Source organism: Talpa europaea (assembly GCF_964194135.1).
Source record: "Talpa europaea genome assembly, chromosome: 1".
In the NCBI taxonomy this organism is placed as follows: domain Eukaryota; kingdom Metazoa; phylum Chordata; class Mammalia; order Eulipotyphla; family Talpidae; genus Talpa; species Talpa europaea.
The window spans coordinates 94733205-94752301 of NC_140073.1; the positions used below are offsets into that span (position 1 = coordinate 94733205).

A 19097-nucleotide genomic window follows, 5' to 3' on the forward strand; every position below is an offset into this window, starting at 1 on the left:
GCCTGGTTTGGCATTTACCTTTACCTCTCTTCTAAAGCCAGAATTTGGAAACCATGTTTCTGCTCCTAGTCCATAAATCACTCAAGCTACCACTATGCATTACAGACAAGATCTTAGAACTAATGTCGCTGTGGACAAGTCACACAATGTATAAATGATAAGTTCTTCAACCACTTTGAACTATGTTCAAATTTTTGTTTTTAACACTTGCATTTCTATCTCTTGAAAATGCATAGTATAAAACGTAACAGGACATAATAAAAAAGACATAAAAAAAGAGGTGTTTTAAAACACTATCCTAACAGTAGTTTCATGAAAACAATCATTTTTATACTATCATTTTTATAAAAAAATTGTAAATGAAAATGTTAAATGCAAAAACACTGACCAGTTTTTAAATCTCATGAGCTAAGGAAAAAACATTTTGTCTTTCAAAAAAGGCATAACAATTTATGATAAAACAAGTAATAGTTGAATAAATCTATAAATATCATGACCATATCAATACTTACTAATATGGGAACTACTATTTTTAAATATAATTTCTAATGAGTATATCACTTGCATCATATAAATTTGCATGAAGTAACCAACAAACATGGGCATGTTACTTAAAAATTAATAAATATGAATACAAAAAACTAAGTGAATACCTTTTCTTTTTTTGAAAGAAAGAATAAAACATCTTCGTAGATTTCAAGACGATCACGTTCTGATATTGCATTCCAGACTTCCATTTCTCCAAACATCTGCTCTGCTTTTCTGTTAAAAGAATTAAATTTTATGCTGTTATATAATAAAAATTAATTTCAAACTACTACACTAAGTTTAAAATAAAAAAATGAACATTCTTTTCCACTCTAAGTTCATGACTGTATTAAAGGAAAATTCCGAATAAGAACAAACCAGCCTAGGCCTCTCATTTCTCCTTATAGAGTGATAATTCTCACTGAGCAGTGTTTTTGTAGTCAAGACTATCTCTCTTTCTTAGGGTAGCTAGAGAGACTGCTAAAATATCTATAGAACTAAGTTATAGATTTCAAAAACCCAGAAATTCAGTTTACAAGTAAAATAGGACAATTTATAATCAAGATTCCTTCACTAAGGCTTTACTGAATGAGGGAAACAAGGAAACATTAGGAAAAATGAACTTAATAATGTATTTAAAAATTTAAATCAATCACCCACAATTTTCATAAAGTACTCTAAAGAAAGCAAGTTTTCATAATTAACATTTTGAAATGTCTTAATGAAAATACTTTCATAAATATCAAAAATTTCAATCTTTATGTTAAGTAGAAAGGAGTAATTTTCATTATTAAATTGGTTTTTCTCCTCTTTAGATTCTAATTAATAACTTGCCAAGTCTATAAATTGAATTTCAGACTTAACTACTGATTTATACGTTACAAAACCACCAAATTTAGAAACATTTAGTTTTATTTAATGTTCATCTACTTTGGATTAGTTATTACACTTGGCAAAATGTCTGAAAACTGAAAAAGTGCAGTAGACACATACCACCCATCATTAAAAATCTTACTTGTATCTGGTTGTGGAAGTCATTTTCTCATGATTTTCAAGAAAACGCTGAAAGGATTCTTTAGCCTCTTTGTATTTTGATCTGGCTTCTTCTTTTTCTTCTTTTTCTGTCTGGACTTTATAGGCATTAAAGGCCTGCTTTTTTTCACTCAACTTTGCCAACGCACTAAGTAATGAAAAATATCAGGAAAGACGAAGTAAAAACAGGATAACCTAAAGTCAAGCCTTTGAAATTTAATTGATTTAATTCACAAATTCAGAAAATTTTAGTAAGATATTTAAGAGATGATTATAGAAAATTTCTACTTTAAAATAATTTTAATTTCATTGGTAGCAAGATGCTCAAATTGCATTAATAAACCTTCACTTTTCTTTCACATCAGACATAAAAAATATTATTCTTGGTACCTAAAATAACAAAAAGTTTTTATTTGCTATGCTCAAAGTGGAAAATAAATTAAAAAAATCAAAGTATTACCTGTATCGTGGATCATTAATGATCATTTTCATTGCCTGCTCCCATGAAGCATTGGATGGAACCCGCTGAAAATCATTTAATGAAAAATTAAAATTTCAAACACATACAACAGAAGTCATTCAAGAGGAAACAAAGAATACTCACTGCAAACATTAAGCATTTTTCCTTGCAGAAGTTTGAAAAAAGGAGTAAAAAATAATTTATTGAAGAAAAGAAAATCTGGGGTAATATGCCTATAGGCTTAAAGACAGTTTTTGATTGAAAGTCATCATAGAAATGTTTTTAGAAAAAAAAAATGTAAGAGAAATTCAGTTCACTTTGTTATAATAGTTTCTGAATGTATTTTCAATAGAAACCAGGTATTGCACATGGATGGAACTAGAGGGAATTATGCTCAGTGAAATAAGCTAGAAGGAAAAAGAAAAATATCAGATGTTTTCACTTATAGGAGGAATATAGGGAAACCAAGTAAGATTATCAGTTTAAAAAAAATATTAACCGTACAAAACACAACAAAGCAAAAACAGACAATTATGAATCAGAGACATACTGCAGGGGAGGAGGAGGGAGAGGGGTCAGAGGGAGAGAGGGAGGAGCACAGGGGACTGAAGTGATGATGCTCGGGTGCATTGGTGAAGGAAATCTATGGGGACTACCCCTGAAGGGGTGGGGGAAGCAAATATTGTTTAAAAATGAACAATGATGTAAAAAAAAAATATATATAAAAATAAAAGAAACCAGGTGTTGCAGTATTAAAGAGCAACTTCATTTATTATCACATTATATAAATATCTGTAATGTAAAATACCTTTTCTTTCAATAATTCCTTAAATGCTTGCTTTGCCTCCTCCTTTGTATTCCAAGTATATGTTTTTTTGGCTGGTTGGCTTTCTTCCTCTTCTTTTTTGGGAGTAAAACTAGAGAATTTAAATGTTATTTGTTACTTAAATAAACCCATTTCATATAGAATAATGTTTTATTTAAATGTCTGATGTTGAGCTACAATTTGACAAATTTAGAATTGTCTCCTATATCAGCCCTGAACGTATCTAAACCTAAATTAAAGGTATAGCTTTTTTCTAGTTTTTCAATTAACACCCGCACAAAGGCCAAAATTAAGGTCAGCAAATTATAACTCAAGTGCCAAATACAACCAAGGTGCATGGTTCTAAAAATACAGCTTTACTGGAACACGGGTATATTCATGAGCATATATACTATTTACGGCTAAGTGCATGCTACCACAGCAGAGTTTAGTCACTGTGACACACTTAACCCACAAACTGAAAGTATGTACTCTTCAATAGTTCAGGAGAAAGCTTGCTGAACAAAGATTTCAAACAAAAATAATTAATATATCCAAGAATTCTCAACTGTACTTGTTGAGGTCCTTATGAAGAAATTATATGTGACAAGAAAGTTATATAATTTTATAAAGTTCTTATTTGCTATTAAAAAACCCCAAATACTATAATATTAAAGGCAGATACTAAACTAGTTACTTTGTATCTACTAGTAGAGTGGTAACTTCCACAGGTTATCTATTTGTTCAATACCAAACTTCCTTGCAGTGCTAGGCCACATTTGAAAGTGAGGCAAATTAAAGAAAATCAGTAATAACATTCCTTTAACAAAAATTTTGGTATTTATTTATCACAGATGTTTTGCATCGATTTTGATTCAAAATACTGCACCATGATGTGACAGACCTTGGTTACTAAGGTTTTTGGCACCCCTTTAAATGTTTATGTCACTCTGTCCCCAACTGTTTCCTAAAACTTCTGTTTAGCTTTGTGGTACACTTTGATAGCATGGCTACACAAAATTCAGCTTTGAAATTGGTACGTTATCTATAGGCTATGTTTTAATTTTCCAGAATATCTTAAACACTTAGTGGACAATGACTAAACTGGCAATTTCTTGTGTTTATGAAATTTGCTACTGAGTTACAGAGGACAAGCCATTAAACTTACTCCGCTACTGTTTCCTGCTTAGATGTTTCTTCTCCAGTGTTACTGGATACTTCACTTTGATCCTGAACAGCAGGAGTACTAGTAAGTTGAGCTTGTTCTTCAGTTGAAATTGTTACTGTATTTTCATTATCTACAACAGTAGCAACAATGGAAGTAACTTCAGGCTCAGGAACAACTGGAACAGTTCCACCCACAGTATTAGAAGCAGAGGTTGAAGCACTGGCATTAGCTGCAGCTGCTGCAGCTGCTGCAGCAGCTGCTGCAGCAACAACAGCTGCTGCTGCTTCTGCAGCAGCCATGGTGCTCATTGTAGTCGGAATTTCTGTTGTAGGAACTGGGGCTGTTGATGTTGTGGTGCACTCTTCTTGCTTACTATATATTTAAAAAAGAGAAAAGTAGCCATTTGTTATTTAATCATGAAGCCAAAGCAAACTTTCAGTAATCATAAAAACAAATAAATATAATGGAACTTAAAAGGACTTGGTAAAAATCAGTGTTGCCAAACTATAAGGCCATTCAAAAAGATAAAATCACAGACTGTGAGTTACTGCCTTGATTTAATTCAGCAAATACCTGTGATAATGTATGACAGGCACTCATGCAATAGGCTGCCTATTTCCAAAGGTCCAATAACTGTCAGATTGTATTATATCATGAAATTTGACCTGAACCATAATTTTCTATTAAGTTTAAATTTTATCAATTTTACTCATTAAAAGGCAAACTTGAAGAAACAGAACACTGATGTGATGTTTCATTCATTTTCAAATTAACTCAAATCAAATTTGGGCTTTTTCTGTAAGTTTTCTTAATTCATAAAGGATACAGTTCAAATGCAAATAATCATTGTCTACTCTAGCATCATTTGAACATCTTGAGTAAATATTTCTGTCCCTGTCTCAAATCTCCCACCAACCTCAAACCAACAGGTCTAATTTGTCAAATATTTGCATTGTAAAGGAACTAGACAGTTATTGATAAGATTATAGGAAACACCAAATTTATAACTTTGAAAATTCATATTGATGTCCAAAATTGCTTACCTGCTTTCCTCAGCTTTGATCATAGCTATTAAAGAAAAAAAAGAAGTTACCTACTACATAGTTTTAAATATACAATCACTGAAAACAAATTTAAATGGAGATAATGAAGAAGTATCATAGTAGGGTTTAATTTATCATCCTTAAAAAAAAAAAAAAAAAAATCACCACTTTCACAAAGCAAATGCTTGCTCCAAAGTTCCAGGGCAGCAGTTAAAGAATGAAGACAAAGGTAGCAATTTTTAGGAAAGCCTCTCCCCATACTATTATTTCCCAAAAGGCTGTTGCCTATTACAAAACTCCCTGAAACTACTGCATAATTCTGAAATAAAACAAAGCAGTACTTTCCCCAGTGATAAAACTTTGATTTTTTTTTAAAGTTACAAAATTCAAATGGGATCATATTCGTATTATGAAATTCCAGCATATATATACTAGCATTGACAGGTAAATAATTATGTACACCAACTATTTGTAGTAGGGTTATATCAGAAATGAGCTTGATATTTCTTACATAAATTTTAAATCTACCTATCTACAATATTATAATCAAAACTAGTATAGAAACTTCAATTGACCTTTAAAGATTCGCAGTTAGTAGTTCAGCTTTTATTCTACTTAAAGTTTTCTTTAGGGGTACAAAAATCTCATTTGTTCAGCTTTCTTAGGGAATTGGGGTGCTTCATGGAAGTGATAAAACAAAAATTCTTTATGAAAATATTTCAATATATCACTTTAAAAGGATCTCTGAAAACCTGTATATAATGGCTGACAAAACATACTAAAAGGAGTTAGCACTAACCTATTTTTCACATAATCTAAGTTAATGAGGTGATAAGAGGGAATGTAAACAAACAAGATCACAATGCCTTTAAGAAAACTTTAATTCTTGTCAAACATCATTCCACATTGCAGACAACTTTATTAGTACCATTCTCCTATGATCATTTGCTTCTAATCTGAAATAAGTTTGACATTAGATTTCTACTAAAGAGAGAGTAAGAATGAAATTCTCAATTTTCCCTCATTATCTCAGCTATTTTAAGTCTTGGGTTTTATAGTTAAGTAGTAAGTACTTCTAGATTTTCAGAGGTATTCTGCATTGTTGGGGATGTTCAAAAAAAATATCCTTTGTGCATATTTTGTTTCCTAATTCTCCCATTACAAATATATCAAGGCTGTTTTGCAATGCTGAATGTAAATAAAATCAGCACTATAATTGCAGTCAAATAAAATATTAAAATTTAAACAGAAAAGGATCAAGGTTCTTTGTTATCTATTTCACAGATTCCATGTATGTATCAACCCTCACAGTATATTTAGACTACAAGCTCATTTATAATACAACCCTGAAATGAAAAGAATTCTTTGAATTAGAGATTTCTCACTGCAGATTTATCCAATCATGGTTAGTGACTATTAGTGACATACTCTAAAAAATGTTAAATGACAGAAAATGAATTATCAAAGCAGCTCACCATGCAGGTTTGATTTTGTAATAAGACTTCCAGCAACAATGGTATTCTGGTATCCTAGTTTCAGTGGAATCAAATCAAATAAAAATCTATTTAAAATCTATAGAACTGAGATCTAGAGCAACAAGAAAATAAGAGCCCATAAAACTGTTACATTGTTTAACATGGTCTAATCATTTAATTAAAAAGAAAACCTTCTGGGGAACAATCCCATGTGCGAAGGACTGTTTTACCGTGAATGACATATGTATATGTGTTTAAAAAATTAACAGTATTTTTTCCTGTTTTACCTTCAAGATCCTCAAGTTCTTTAGGTTTGGCCCAGCGTGATTCTTTTGTTTGCGAATTATAATAGTAAGGCTTTCCAGAGTCAGATTTGTACTCCTTCCAAGGGCATTTAGATAAAAGTTGCTAAAGGAACATAAAACCCTTAGTTAACAGAAATATGTTTATCATATTCATCATTCAAATCACTGATTCATTAGATAATATCAACTTACATAATTTCAAAACTGTGACATGATGATAATATAAGTTACAATTATAGGACACCTACACAAAGTGATGTTACATGAACTGAACGTTATTTAACCTTTACAGTAAGACTGTTAACACTGATAGTATTAATAGGCATTCCCAATTTACTTAGACAAAGTAAGGTGTCTGAGGCAATATACCTATTAAGAAGCAGAGGGAAGATTCAAAACCACGTCTATTTGAATTTCAAATCCTGTATGTTCTGTCATTTTGTTTCCCACCGTAAATAAAAATTACTGTAAGTAAACAGACTTCTCAAATATGAACACAAGATGGAAAAACCAGTGTGGGGAAAAAGAAAAATGTGGTTGCTTAATTTCAGTTTCATGATAATTTATTATATATCTTATGTAAGGAAACTATAAATATAATATAATTAAATAATATGTGAAACTGATGAGGGTGGTATGAGAATACTATTGAAAACTTAAATCTAGACAGAGTATTTTGGGCAAATACTAAACCAATACATATCACTGACTATACGCCAGTGTTGGATTAAAAAAAATATTTTGATATCTACCAATATACCTTTCCCAGGTATTACTATGCATAGTAAGCGTGGTGACCTGGAAAATGCTTTTATATCCCTAGATTCCTTAATTGGGGTTGCATGGGTGGGATGATATGCTGCCAATTAGGAAAAGTGCCTTAAGTATAACTTGGAGGTTTCATATCACTCTTAATTAGGACTCCATAGAGTTTCTAATTAAACCATAGTACTTACTGCTTACCAGTATATTCTATCTTCTGTTTATATTTTGAACGGTGAAATTTGCAACATAAATTGAAATCTAGGAATTTTTTTTTTTTTTGTGTGGAGGGGGCAGGGTGGGGGACAGATGGACATTTTCCACTAAGAGAAAGACAATTTTCCACCTAAGAGAAGTTAATTGTAATTTAATTTCCTGTCCATTTCTCCACCCACTGGAAATTTTTATAAACTCAGTAAAAATCATTTATAAAAACATTTAAGTTTGCTATAAAGAAGACACTTTCATATTAGAATAAAAAATAAAAGCATGCAGAGACAGACCTTTTTTTCTTCCAATTTACTTTATAAATTAGTCACCTTTCTTAAATTAATGCCTCCTGACAAGTGTTCCTAATCAGGGGCAAAATCATGAAGTAAAATTAGTTTGTCCATAAAAAGGAATGTGTTTATATTTTTTGCTGATTGGTGCAACTGCATTAAGTAAACCCTGTTCTTTCTCTGAATTAATTAATTAAGTAATTTATTTATTTATTTATGCATACAAGAACTGGGGTACAGGCCAGAGGTGCGAGGGGTGCGAGGATTCACCAGAGACAGAGTGGGGAACAGAACAGGCAGACTGACTGAAATACACTGCACTGAGGGGAGCAGCGGGTGAGACAGGAGAGGTCTGCTGCACCAGGTGGGTTACCTCCCCGGCCAGGGATTGAACTCATGCTGAAGTGGTTGTGGATAGCTTCACGGTGGTTTGTCTTAACCCCTCGCGCCACCAGGGAGGCCCTCTCTGAATGTTTTATAGCAATCTTTCTTGAGACATAAGCAATACTGTTCTTGGGTGGTCAAGTATTTACGAAATCTAAAAAAAACATGAACCAGCCTACTTAACAACCCACAACTTCCAGCCCTCAAACTTTTACCTCAGCTGGTGTTTTAAGATCATCTGGTTTCTCCCAAGTCGACTGTTTTGTTTCAGTATTATAATAGTAAGTCCTTCCATCAGGTGATTTATGTTCAGTCCACATGGATTTCTGAAGGAAACAATAAAAGATTTAAATCACTTAACTGTGCCACTCAAAATGACTATCAGTAGTAACGAAGTTATATGAAGAAATCAGAAGTATAAAATGGGTATAGTTTTTAGACAATTCAGGTAATTTAGAAAATTTAATGCAAATGGAGAAAGGGATAACTGAAAAACAGTATTTTAAAAGTACTTCAAAAACAGCATGAATCCATTCAGGTTCTAGAATCTCTATTCTATGAAATCGCAGAATTAAAAAGATAGGACTGCTCTTATACAGTTACTTTGTAACTCATGCACACAATCTTTCAGCAATATAATTTTATGCTTTGGGGATAAAAGAGACTGCCTGAACCAGATGATAATGCAACATAGGTGGGCTGACTATGAGTTCAACAAATCCAAATCAAAGATTATGGCTTTGGGATAAGAATCAGAATTGTAGCATCAATAAGGAGAAATTTTACAGGCATAAAGTGCGAATGCAAATGCCTCAACACAAGATAGGGGAGACAAAATTTTATGTGAAACTAGAAAAAAATCTCATTAAATTGAATTAAAAATGAAAGCAAAACTTCAGACATAAGTATACATGATGCCTCCAATTAAAATTGGTTAAGAGTGTCACATAGTCACCATTGTACATGCACACAAACACACACAAACTCATAATAAAGAGGTGAAAAAAAGCTTGCAAGGTTGGCCTCCCCTGGTGGCGCAGTGGTTGAGCACTGGGCTGCGAGGCTGCCCGTACCCTCTGTAGCGCCGGTTCGTTCCCCGGCCACCGGCGAGGGTCCCACAAGGGGAACAAAAAAAATCCTTGTAAGGTGATGGGCTGTTCATGGTCCTGACTGGTTTCATGCACGTACACTTACATACTCCCAGTCATCCAGTTGTACACATTAAATATGTATGGCTTTTCATATGTGAACCATACCTTAACATAGTGGTTTAAAAAGTTTTAAAGATATTATGAATGAAGGAATTACTGGAGAGATCAAAGGTGCTAGGTCTAGTTGTGGGTACCATCTTTTCAAGAGGGTATCAGATAACTCCCCTTAAAAAGATTATAGTATTCCAGAGAGAGAGAGAGAGAGAGAGAGAGAGAGAGAGTGTTTGTAAGACTCAGATGTACACTCTGAATGGGCCAAAGCTACAACAGTAGTTTTAACCTTTTAAAGAATTGCTTTGGGGTTTTGCAGAAGTTACTGAGCTATCCCTTGCATTGGAGCTTTAGGGTTAACTCTGTACATCTGCCCCAGGTGATACAATTCCTAAAATTATTTTATTACTGACAGTTATTGTACTATTAAAAAATTATCAACACAGGCAGCACTCCCACTGCCCACCTGTGACTATGAAGGTGACTCTTTTCACCAACTCTCTCCCTCTGCAGGGCAGCAGCCTCCTGCCTGCCCATGACATGTACATACTGGGGCTTCTCTTCACAGACCTCCCTCAGTGGAGGCTGCTCTCCTCAAGGCTACCTGCCTGCAACCATGCAGGCCTCTCTTAGCAAACCTGTCTCTTTCGGGGCACCTCTTCCTGCCCTCCTGTGTCTATGCAAGTGTCTTTTACTATCCTATCCCTTTTCTAATAAACCTGCTCTTTAAATATCAAAAGAAAAATTATCAACAAAAAAGGCAGTCCTGGGGAATTAATCAAATGTGAACATTTTTACAAATGATAACCTAGAGGCATATATGCAAAATAAGGGATCTTTCCTCTTATCCTTAATGTACAAAATGACAGTCAAGTTAACAGTTGGCAATGAATTTTCATTTCATTGAAGGGCAACTTAGTTCCTGTCAAAATTGAATATACAAGCATAATCTCTTGATGCTGAAATTTCTTTCCACAAAATTCCAACGATAAAGTTGCACAGATGCACAAGATCTTCTCTATAGCATTACTTGAATTAGTGAAAAATCAGATATAGCTCAATATGATCCAATCATACTACAGATGTATCTTATGCAGATCTAATTTTTTAATATAATGAAAAAACTTCTAAGATGCAATGTTAAAAGAGTTAGGACATAATAAGTGATTTAGTGGTAAAATGTATACGGAAAATATTTGAAACAAAAACTAGGTATAAGGAAATAATGCACATGTATCAGAAGAGATAATATACCTTTTTAAGATTCAAAAAAGCTGATTTAGGTTCTGAATGAATCAATACAGTCAAACTCAAAGATAAACATTTGTGTATACATGTATTTATACAAAGTGAATACTCAGCTGAATGAAAGTGCAAGAGAAAAAAATGCTAAATCTAAATACTAAATAAATCTCCACTAACTTGAATGAAGAATTCTTTTAAAAAGCCAAAATATAATAGATCGAGGAAGCTCATAAGACAAGAATTTACAAAAAAACCTCAAAATCTAGAAAAAATTATATTCCTGCAAACTACTTTATCAAAATTCATTCAATAATCAACATATATATCTAAATATTCCAATTACCACAGAAGCAATTTAAAAGATACATAAAAAGATCTTTTAAAAATAATATGTAAATTCTAAAGAACAGATAATTAGTGTCATTATTTTAGATTACAGAAAAAGATGAAAAGCTCTGTAACAAAACAAATAGAAAAGATACAGAAAAAGCAAGAAATATTAGCTGAGAAGTAAAATGTTAGTACAAAGAATCACAATGTTTATACTTTGACCACAGAGAACTTATTCTAAGAGTGTAAGGGTGGTTCAGTACTAGGAAATTTGTGTGGAAATAATTTTTTGTAACAAACTGAAAGAAAACAGCACTGGATTACAGTAACAGACTTGGCACATCAAATCACAATTGTGACAATTCATTAAGTATTCAAAATATTTCTTAAAATCTTCAAATAAAATAAAAATAGCTAAATGATAAAAAGCATTTTTTATCAAAAGCCAATAAAAACCATTCTTAAGTCAAAAACTGAGTCTACCATCACATTTTAACAACTACAACATAGAAATAGAATGATTTAGTGTAGGTACTAGGAAAGAGATTTAAAAAAAAAAAAAACTATTTTAATTATCCAAAGTATCTGGTAATAAAAAGAGCTTGCAATAAAAATAAGAAAATACACTATTCTCAATGTAAAAAGTTTTATGAGGCAAAAAGAAATAGCTATGACAGTTGTTTGTCCTGCATAAGGAGAATTTAAAGCAAGAACCATAATGAAGGGGGGAATTTTTAAGATGGAAAAAACAGATAGAAAATATATCCTGAATGTAAATGCATTGGGCAATTTAACCTTGAAAGAAATAGAAAACACAGGGAGAAAAAGATGGCTTATCTGAAACAAGCTAAATATTTTAATATATGCCTTGTCTTAAGAGATTGAGCAGAGGGAAAATACACTAAAAAATATAGTAACAACAAATAATTTTGATAATTTACAGAATATTCCTAAAAATAGATCTTGAAATAGAACACACATTAGTTTTAATAAACTGCAAAGACTCAGGACCTTAGACTTTTCTTATCATAATGCAAAATGGGTACCTTATAAAAAAATAAGTGACCCAAAGCTATGATTCATGAAAGAAATAACCGATAGGATGAACTTCATTAAAAATATCTGCTCTATCAAAGACACACACAGTAAAGAGTAAGACAAACTGGGGTAGAATATTTTAAAAATACACTTTTGATAAAGCACTGTTATCCAAAATATACAAAGAACTCTTCAAACATTAAGAAAATAGCTCAAAAAATGGGCAAAAGATTTGAACAGAGACTTACCAAAAATGACACAGAGATGGCAAATAGGATTCTCAACATCATATATTATTAGGGAATTGTGAACTACAATAAGATGATCTACTATGTACTTACTACAATGGCAAAAATCTAAAACACCCTCACCACCAAATGCTGGCAAGCATGTAGAGCAACAGGAACTCTCTTTGAAATGTAAAATCACTTTCAAAGATAGTTTGCCCAGTTTCTTACAAAACTGAACAAACTCTTACTAAATGATCAAGCAATAGTGATCCTTGGTATTTGCCCAAATGGGCTGAAAAATTATGTCCATTAAAAATATGTGTATGAATACTTTATTTATAATTGGGAAAATGTGGAAGCAACCCAAATGTCTTTCACTAGATAAATGAACAAGCTGGCATATTCAAACAATCGAATACTATCCACTGCTATTACTATTATTGCTTGTGTTATTATATGTTAATATTTAGTGCTGAAAAGAAATGAGTCTTCAAGCCATGGAAAGAAATAAAAGGGTATGTAAGTGCATATTAAGAAATGAAAGTACCCAATATAAAAATGTTACAGAGTATATGATCTTAACTATGTGACATTGGAGTCAAAGTAAAACTATGGCCAGAGTAAAAATATTAGTGGATGCCAGCAGTGGAGACGGGAGGCTAGAGAGGGATGAATAGATGGAACAAGCGGACTTTTAGGGCAACAAAACTACTATGTATGAGACTATGATGATGGTTATATTTAATTACACATTTGTTAAAACTCACAGAAAGCTTAACAGCAAGAGTGAAAAACCCTAATGTGAATTGGACTTAGGGTGATAAAGACATACCAATATATCTTCAGGGACTGTTAACAAATGTATGACCCTGGTGGGAGATACTGCTATTTGGGGAAGCTTCATGTAGGGGGGAGGGGATATCTGGGAACTCGACTTTGCCCTCCCTCCCTTTTTACAATGAACTCAAAACTGCTCCTCAAAAACTCTACTTAAAAAAATCCTAAAGCCAGCCTATAGTCTCCTTCCCCACACTGGTTCAACAACAAGGAGATTCCCACAAGTGGAAAATCAAGAAAAATGTACCATGGAATAAACTTTTAATGAAACCAAATGAAGGAAAAAGAGAGGTAAGTAATAATCAAACACCACAAATCAGCACCAAAAACCAAGGAAACTACCTGAAAACCAACAAGATATAAGCTAAGCACTGAAGAGAATAGAAAAGAGCAATGTAGTAAGCAAGAAAGAAATGACAGCAAAGATAGTTAATCATGTCCGAAAAGAAACATCTATTAAGATTTCTAACTTTGTAGTAATTATTTCACCACATTAAAAGGACTAATTATCTGAAAATAATAAAACTTGAAACTGGAATAGCTCCAAAACCACAAAAGAAAGTAAAATGATAACCCCAAACTTCTATTTTCAAAAAAGCAGTTAAGCTTTCAGTAGTGTTCCTTCCATTAAGTTATTAAGAAATAAATTATTCATCATTTCATACAAGTTCTTCTGGGTTGTTGCCCAGACACAAGCTACCTAAATAAGATAATAGCAAACTGAAACCAGAAGGAATTAATAAACACACATGTGCACACATACACACCTTAAAAACACAACGAACAAGTAGGGCTCACCTTAGTAAGTAAGGTCAGAAAATATTTCTGTATTTTCACATTAAGACTAGAGAAGAAATAGTATATAATCATCTTTATCGACATTATAAAAGCACTGGCAAGCCTCGCTGGTAGCCTTGGGGTTAAGCCTCAGTGCGATCACCACCATGGCCTGGGTTTGATCCCCAGCCTGGGAGCCAACCTATATATGGTATAGCAGACCTCTCCTGTCTTGCCTGCTGCTCGCCTTAGCAGTGTATTTCAGTGAATCTGCCTGTTCTGCTCCTCACTCTGTCTCTGGTGAATTCTCTACCCCCACACCTGTGACCTACACCCCAGCAGTTCTGCACACACCCACCCACACCCACCGACACACACACAAAATGTGCGCATGTGCACTGATAATTTTAAATAGATGTATATATTGAGCAAAATAGGAATACAGGTAAGACTGACCTTAACAAAGGTTATATCCCAAAAAACTATGGTCAACATGCTTAATGGAGACATTTAGTACATATTCCACTTAAGACAGAAAACAAGAAAAAGATGCCAGCTTAATATTGCTACTGTTCACTATAGTACTAGAGCTTTCTGGCTGACAGTAGAAGTAGAAACAAGTATGAAAATTATAAGAGAAGGAGTCTAAACTGTCATTTGAGGATAGAATAATATATACAGAAAACCCACTAGACAATAAGAGTTCAGCAAGCCTGCTGGATAAATATGTAAAAATGATCATTATAAAGTACAGCAGAAAAATTCAAAATGGCACTAAATTTTACACAGTTATCTATAAACTGACAAAATGAAGACTACAGAAGCCTTTACTGAAGTAAGCGCAAAACCATTCTAGAATAGATACAAAAGATGATCTGACTACCATGTTCATATATGTGATGATTTAATATTTTAAATGTCCCCAGGATCTATAAATTCAGTGGGATTTAACCAATATACCAAAAAAATTTTTTTTGGCAACCTGACAAATGGATTAAAAAATTTATATAAAAAATGTGCAGGAATATACAGAAATGAATAAAAACCATTTAAACCTTAAAAAGGGGGTGGGGGAGTAAAGAACAGGTAAATTAGAGATAGACACTGAAATAAAACATTTACAGAAAAAACAGTAATTTACACATAAAATTTCATACTCTTTCCCAATTCACACATGTCTTAGGACATATATCCAAACAGAGCATCTAAAGAAAGGATAAAATAATAATAAACTTTCAAATACACAGTATTTTTAGATAGGACTGTTGACTAGAAAAGTACAGAAATAATTCTACAAAAGTTTAAATGAGTAAAATATAATCCCAGGTAATTTTGACTTCTGATTGTATCAGGGTTTGTATTTTTTAGATTTTTTTTTTGAGGTGGATAGGGAAATTCACATGAATACCTTAAAATAACTAAGGGAATGAGAAGAGAAACCATTAATACTTGCATTTTTAGATGTTAAAGTTTCTCTGATTAGGAAAATAAACAATTGGATTAGAAATGGAAAAATAATAAGAGATGCCAAGATACGAGAGTTTAACATATGACAAAAAAAATTTCAATTCAGTGACATAAAAAATGTCTGAATAGACAATTGACACAACTAAAAATTAACTGTGGTGGCGCATGTGGAAAAACTTCAGGTGAAATTTACTTTCTTCTTTATAATTTGCCTTATATTCCCAGAGAGCCCTCATTACTTTAACAAGCAGGCAAAACATTAAGCTATTAAGGGTACATAAATTTTTGTAAAAGAATACCTTCAATGAAAAGTTAACTGAAAATTATCAGGTTAATTTTTGTTTTCTAAATGTGATGAAAAAGCAAATCCTTAAAAATGATATCAAAGTTCCTTTTTTCTTACCAAGTCCCATCCAAATTAGATTTTACAACAAATCAAATAATTTTTCAACTTTGGAATAGAAAAAAAGGAAAAGGAGTCTACCTAGTGATAATCTTTAGAAATAAAAAATATTGTAGTAGACTAAAGAAATATAATGAAATAAACTATTCCAAAAGTACTTACTGCACCGGATGTTGTACCTAAAAAAGTAAAAAAGGAATATTTACAATGTGATAACCATGTTTCCTAAAAATATTTATTCACGTTATTTCTTCCTCCTCATTCTTTCATACCCTAAAACTGTCCCATATGATTATGTGCTTGTTTTCTTTCCCACAAACATCAATATGCAAAAAGCATTTTCAGGATTAAGTGGCATTTTGAGCTTTCAATCTGCAAAATCATTTGGAGCTAGTGTGAGATGAATTTACCTCTTTCTTTTGTTTATCTGGTCTAATTTCTTCCTTTGTTAAACTACTATAGTACAGTGTCATGAACTGATGCTTTAGGTTTTTGACAATTTCCACTATCTAGATTACATATGTGTGCTATATATAATACACTATCAATCTGCCACCATCTATTCCTGTTAAAATTATAATTAAAATATATACTAATTAAATACAATTTAAAATTTAGTTCCTCCTATGCAGTAGTGACATTTCAGGAATTTTATATAGCTAGTAGCTAATACACAGTACAGATCACAGAACATTTTCACAGATGCAGAACATTCTATTATATGGTACTGTCTTAAACTACTACCAAAACTCCTTAAGACATAAGGAGACATGCACATTAGTTTCAAAGTTAATGTGAATAATCTCTAATTTTAGAAAATCAGTAATTTAAAATTGCATGTTAAAAAAAATGACTATGTAAAAAGGAAACAGTTCATATAGACCCAAGAACAATGAAAAGAAGCTCAATGGTAGAAACAAAATATTTTAGAAGTTATTAAGGCAATCTTCCAGGAAAATTTAGAGTACTATTAACCAGAACTAGGTATATCTAAGTAAGGTAAGACAGCATGTTAGGTATTTCAAAATATCGCTTTAGCTTAAGTAATTTGAAAACATATTTTGGTTAATCATGCCACATATAAGCCTTCAGGAGAACATATAGCATGTTTTAAACATGTTTCAACCAGTAATAATGAAAACAGAAAAACTTGATAGCATAACCATGGGATAAAATTCAGCATCCGGAATACTAAATTTGTGAAACATTGTTTGTTCATGGATAACTGAGGCATTATTATATACCAAAATTGTGATGAAACCAAACATTACTGGTAACTAACCAAATAAATAATTAGCACAAGGCTTACGAACTTCAAAGCTACTAGCACCAATACAGTAACAGAAAACTGAGTGAATTAGTTCAGAAGGTCATGAAAGTGCATTTTCTATGTCTCCAAGTGTGGAGTTGCTAGTCCATTCCACAATGTTTGCTGAGTAAACATGGATTCAACCTTTTTTCATTAAAATATTCTAAGGACCTACTGTGTTGACAGGACCACTGTAACTGATGACTATTAAGACTATACATCTTTTCAAGGTAAATTCAATCTGTACATAAAAAAGATCAACTGAATCTTTATGTAAAGTCAGCAGACTGTAAGTGTTAGAAACTAGCTATAAAATTTTAAAATGCCATGTGGGCCAAAGGATATTTGTAAACTAATTTTTTTCCATAAATACCTCATTTAAAACTATGAGTTTTTTCATTATCATAGAAATGAACACACACCCTACCAAATGGGAGAAAATATTTGCACATCATACATCTGACAAAGACCTCACACAACTCAGCAAGAAAACAAAATTTAGGCAAAAGAGCTAGCTAAACAGGCACTTCTCCAAAGACAACATGTAGATGGCCAACAGCCAAATGATAAAAAATGCTCTTCATCTTTTATCATTAGGGAAATACAAATCAAATCTACACTGAGATTCCCTCTCACATTGTGAGAATAACCTGTGTCAAAAAAACCAGAAATACGTGTTGATGGATGTGGATTAAAAAAAGAACGCTTATGCACTGTTGGGGGAATGTAGATTGGTCCAGTGCCTATAGAAAAAAGTGTGTAGTCTCTCAAAACATTAAAAATAGATCTGCCATATGATCCAGTAACTCTACTCTTAGGTATCTACCTTAAGAATGCAAAAACACTCTTTTGAAGGGATATATGCACTTCAACGTTCACTGCAGCCCTATTTACAATAGCCAAGTTATGGAAACAGCCTAAATGCCCAATGACAGAGGAGTGGATTAAAAAGATGTGGCATATATACACAATGGAATACTAAGGTATATTAAAAAAAAATGAAATCTTGACATTAAAAATGAAAAGGATTATGCTAAGTGAAATAAGTCAGAAGGAGAAAGACAAATAGCAGATGATTTGACACATGAAGAATACACAAAACTAAACCACCTTAGAAATTTAACTGTAAAATTGAGGTTACTGGAGAGGGTAGGGAGTCTAAGGCAGGAGGAGGCACAATTGACTATGGTGGGGGATTATGGGTGCTTTAATGGCAGCCAGGGGATAGCCACGATATGTTTTCTAAAGAGATGTGAACCTATACTTCTAAATCATATACACATTATTATAAATCAACACTGCCTCAAAAAAAAAAAAAAACAAACAAACCCCAAAACAAACAAACAAACAAAACCCACAATGAAGAAACAAAATTAAGGAGAACTTAGTAAGATCTTTATATATACACACATACGTACATACATACATATATAAACTTAGGAAAGTTTCTTAAGGATCAAATTATCAAAAAAAAAACCCCAGGAGCTGATTATAAAGTCTAACACACATAATATAGCTACTATGTTTCAAATGAAGTAAACTATAAACCACTGTAAGTTTTATACATACCTGCTGTTACATCCATATTATTTACTCCTGGCTGTAAAAAGAAAAAATTGTATTAGCAATAATCACCTTATTTAAGCTTTATCTTAAATTTAAGTTCCTAAAAAAGCACAATCAAGTGCCCTCTATTATAATTCTCAAGTCAATGATTCAAAGATTCTTACTAAATTTTAGTGGTCTCAGCTCCTTGAGCTTGCTATACATTACAAAAAAATATCAGTATCCCAAGCT

At 32.5% G+C, this 19097-nt stretch overlaps 1 protein-coding gene across 14 annotated transcripts in view; it reads right to left on the reverse strand.

Annotated features, from left to right (window-relative positions):
- Nucleotides 1–19097, reverse strand: part of PRPF40A (pre-mRNA processing factor 40 homolog A) — a gene marked incomplete at its 5' end in the record, with an annotated part of 46389 nt that overhangs the window by 13129 nt on the left and 14163 nt on the right. For 6 of the 14 annotated variants that reach the window (XM_084237870.1, XM_084237869.1, XM_084237866.1 and 3 more), the window contains 11 exons: nt 654–762; nt 1544–1708; nt 2021–2085; nt 2829–2937; nt 3994–4365; nt 5037–5061; nt 6512–6565; nt 6799–6919; nt 8678–8788; nt 16154–16170; nt 18870–18900. In XM_084237870.1, the coding sequence (XP_084093996.1) occupies nt 654–762; nt 1544–1708; nt 2021–2085; nt 2829–2937; nt 3994–4365; nt 5037–5061; nt 6512–6565; nt 6799–6919; nt 8678–8788; nt 16154–16170; nt 18870–18900 (1179 nt within the window). The remainder of the gene's footprint in view (nt 1–653; nt 763–1543; nt 1709–2020; nt 2086–2828; nt 2938–3993; nt 4366–5036; nt 5062–6511; nt 6566–6798; nt 6920–8677; nt 8789–16153; nt 16171–18869; nt 18901–19097) is intronic. The other 8 variants (XM_084237868.1, XM_084237867.1, XM_084237872.1 and 5 more) reach the window with 3 other exon arrangements.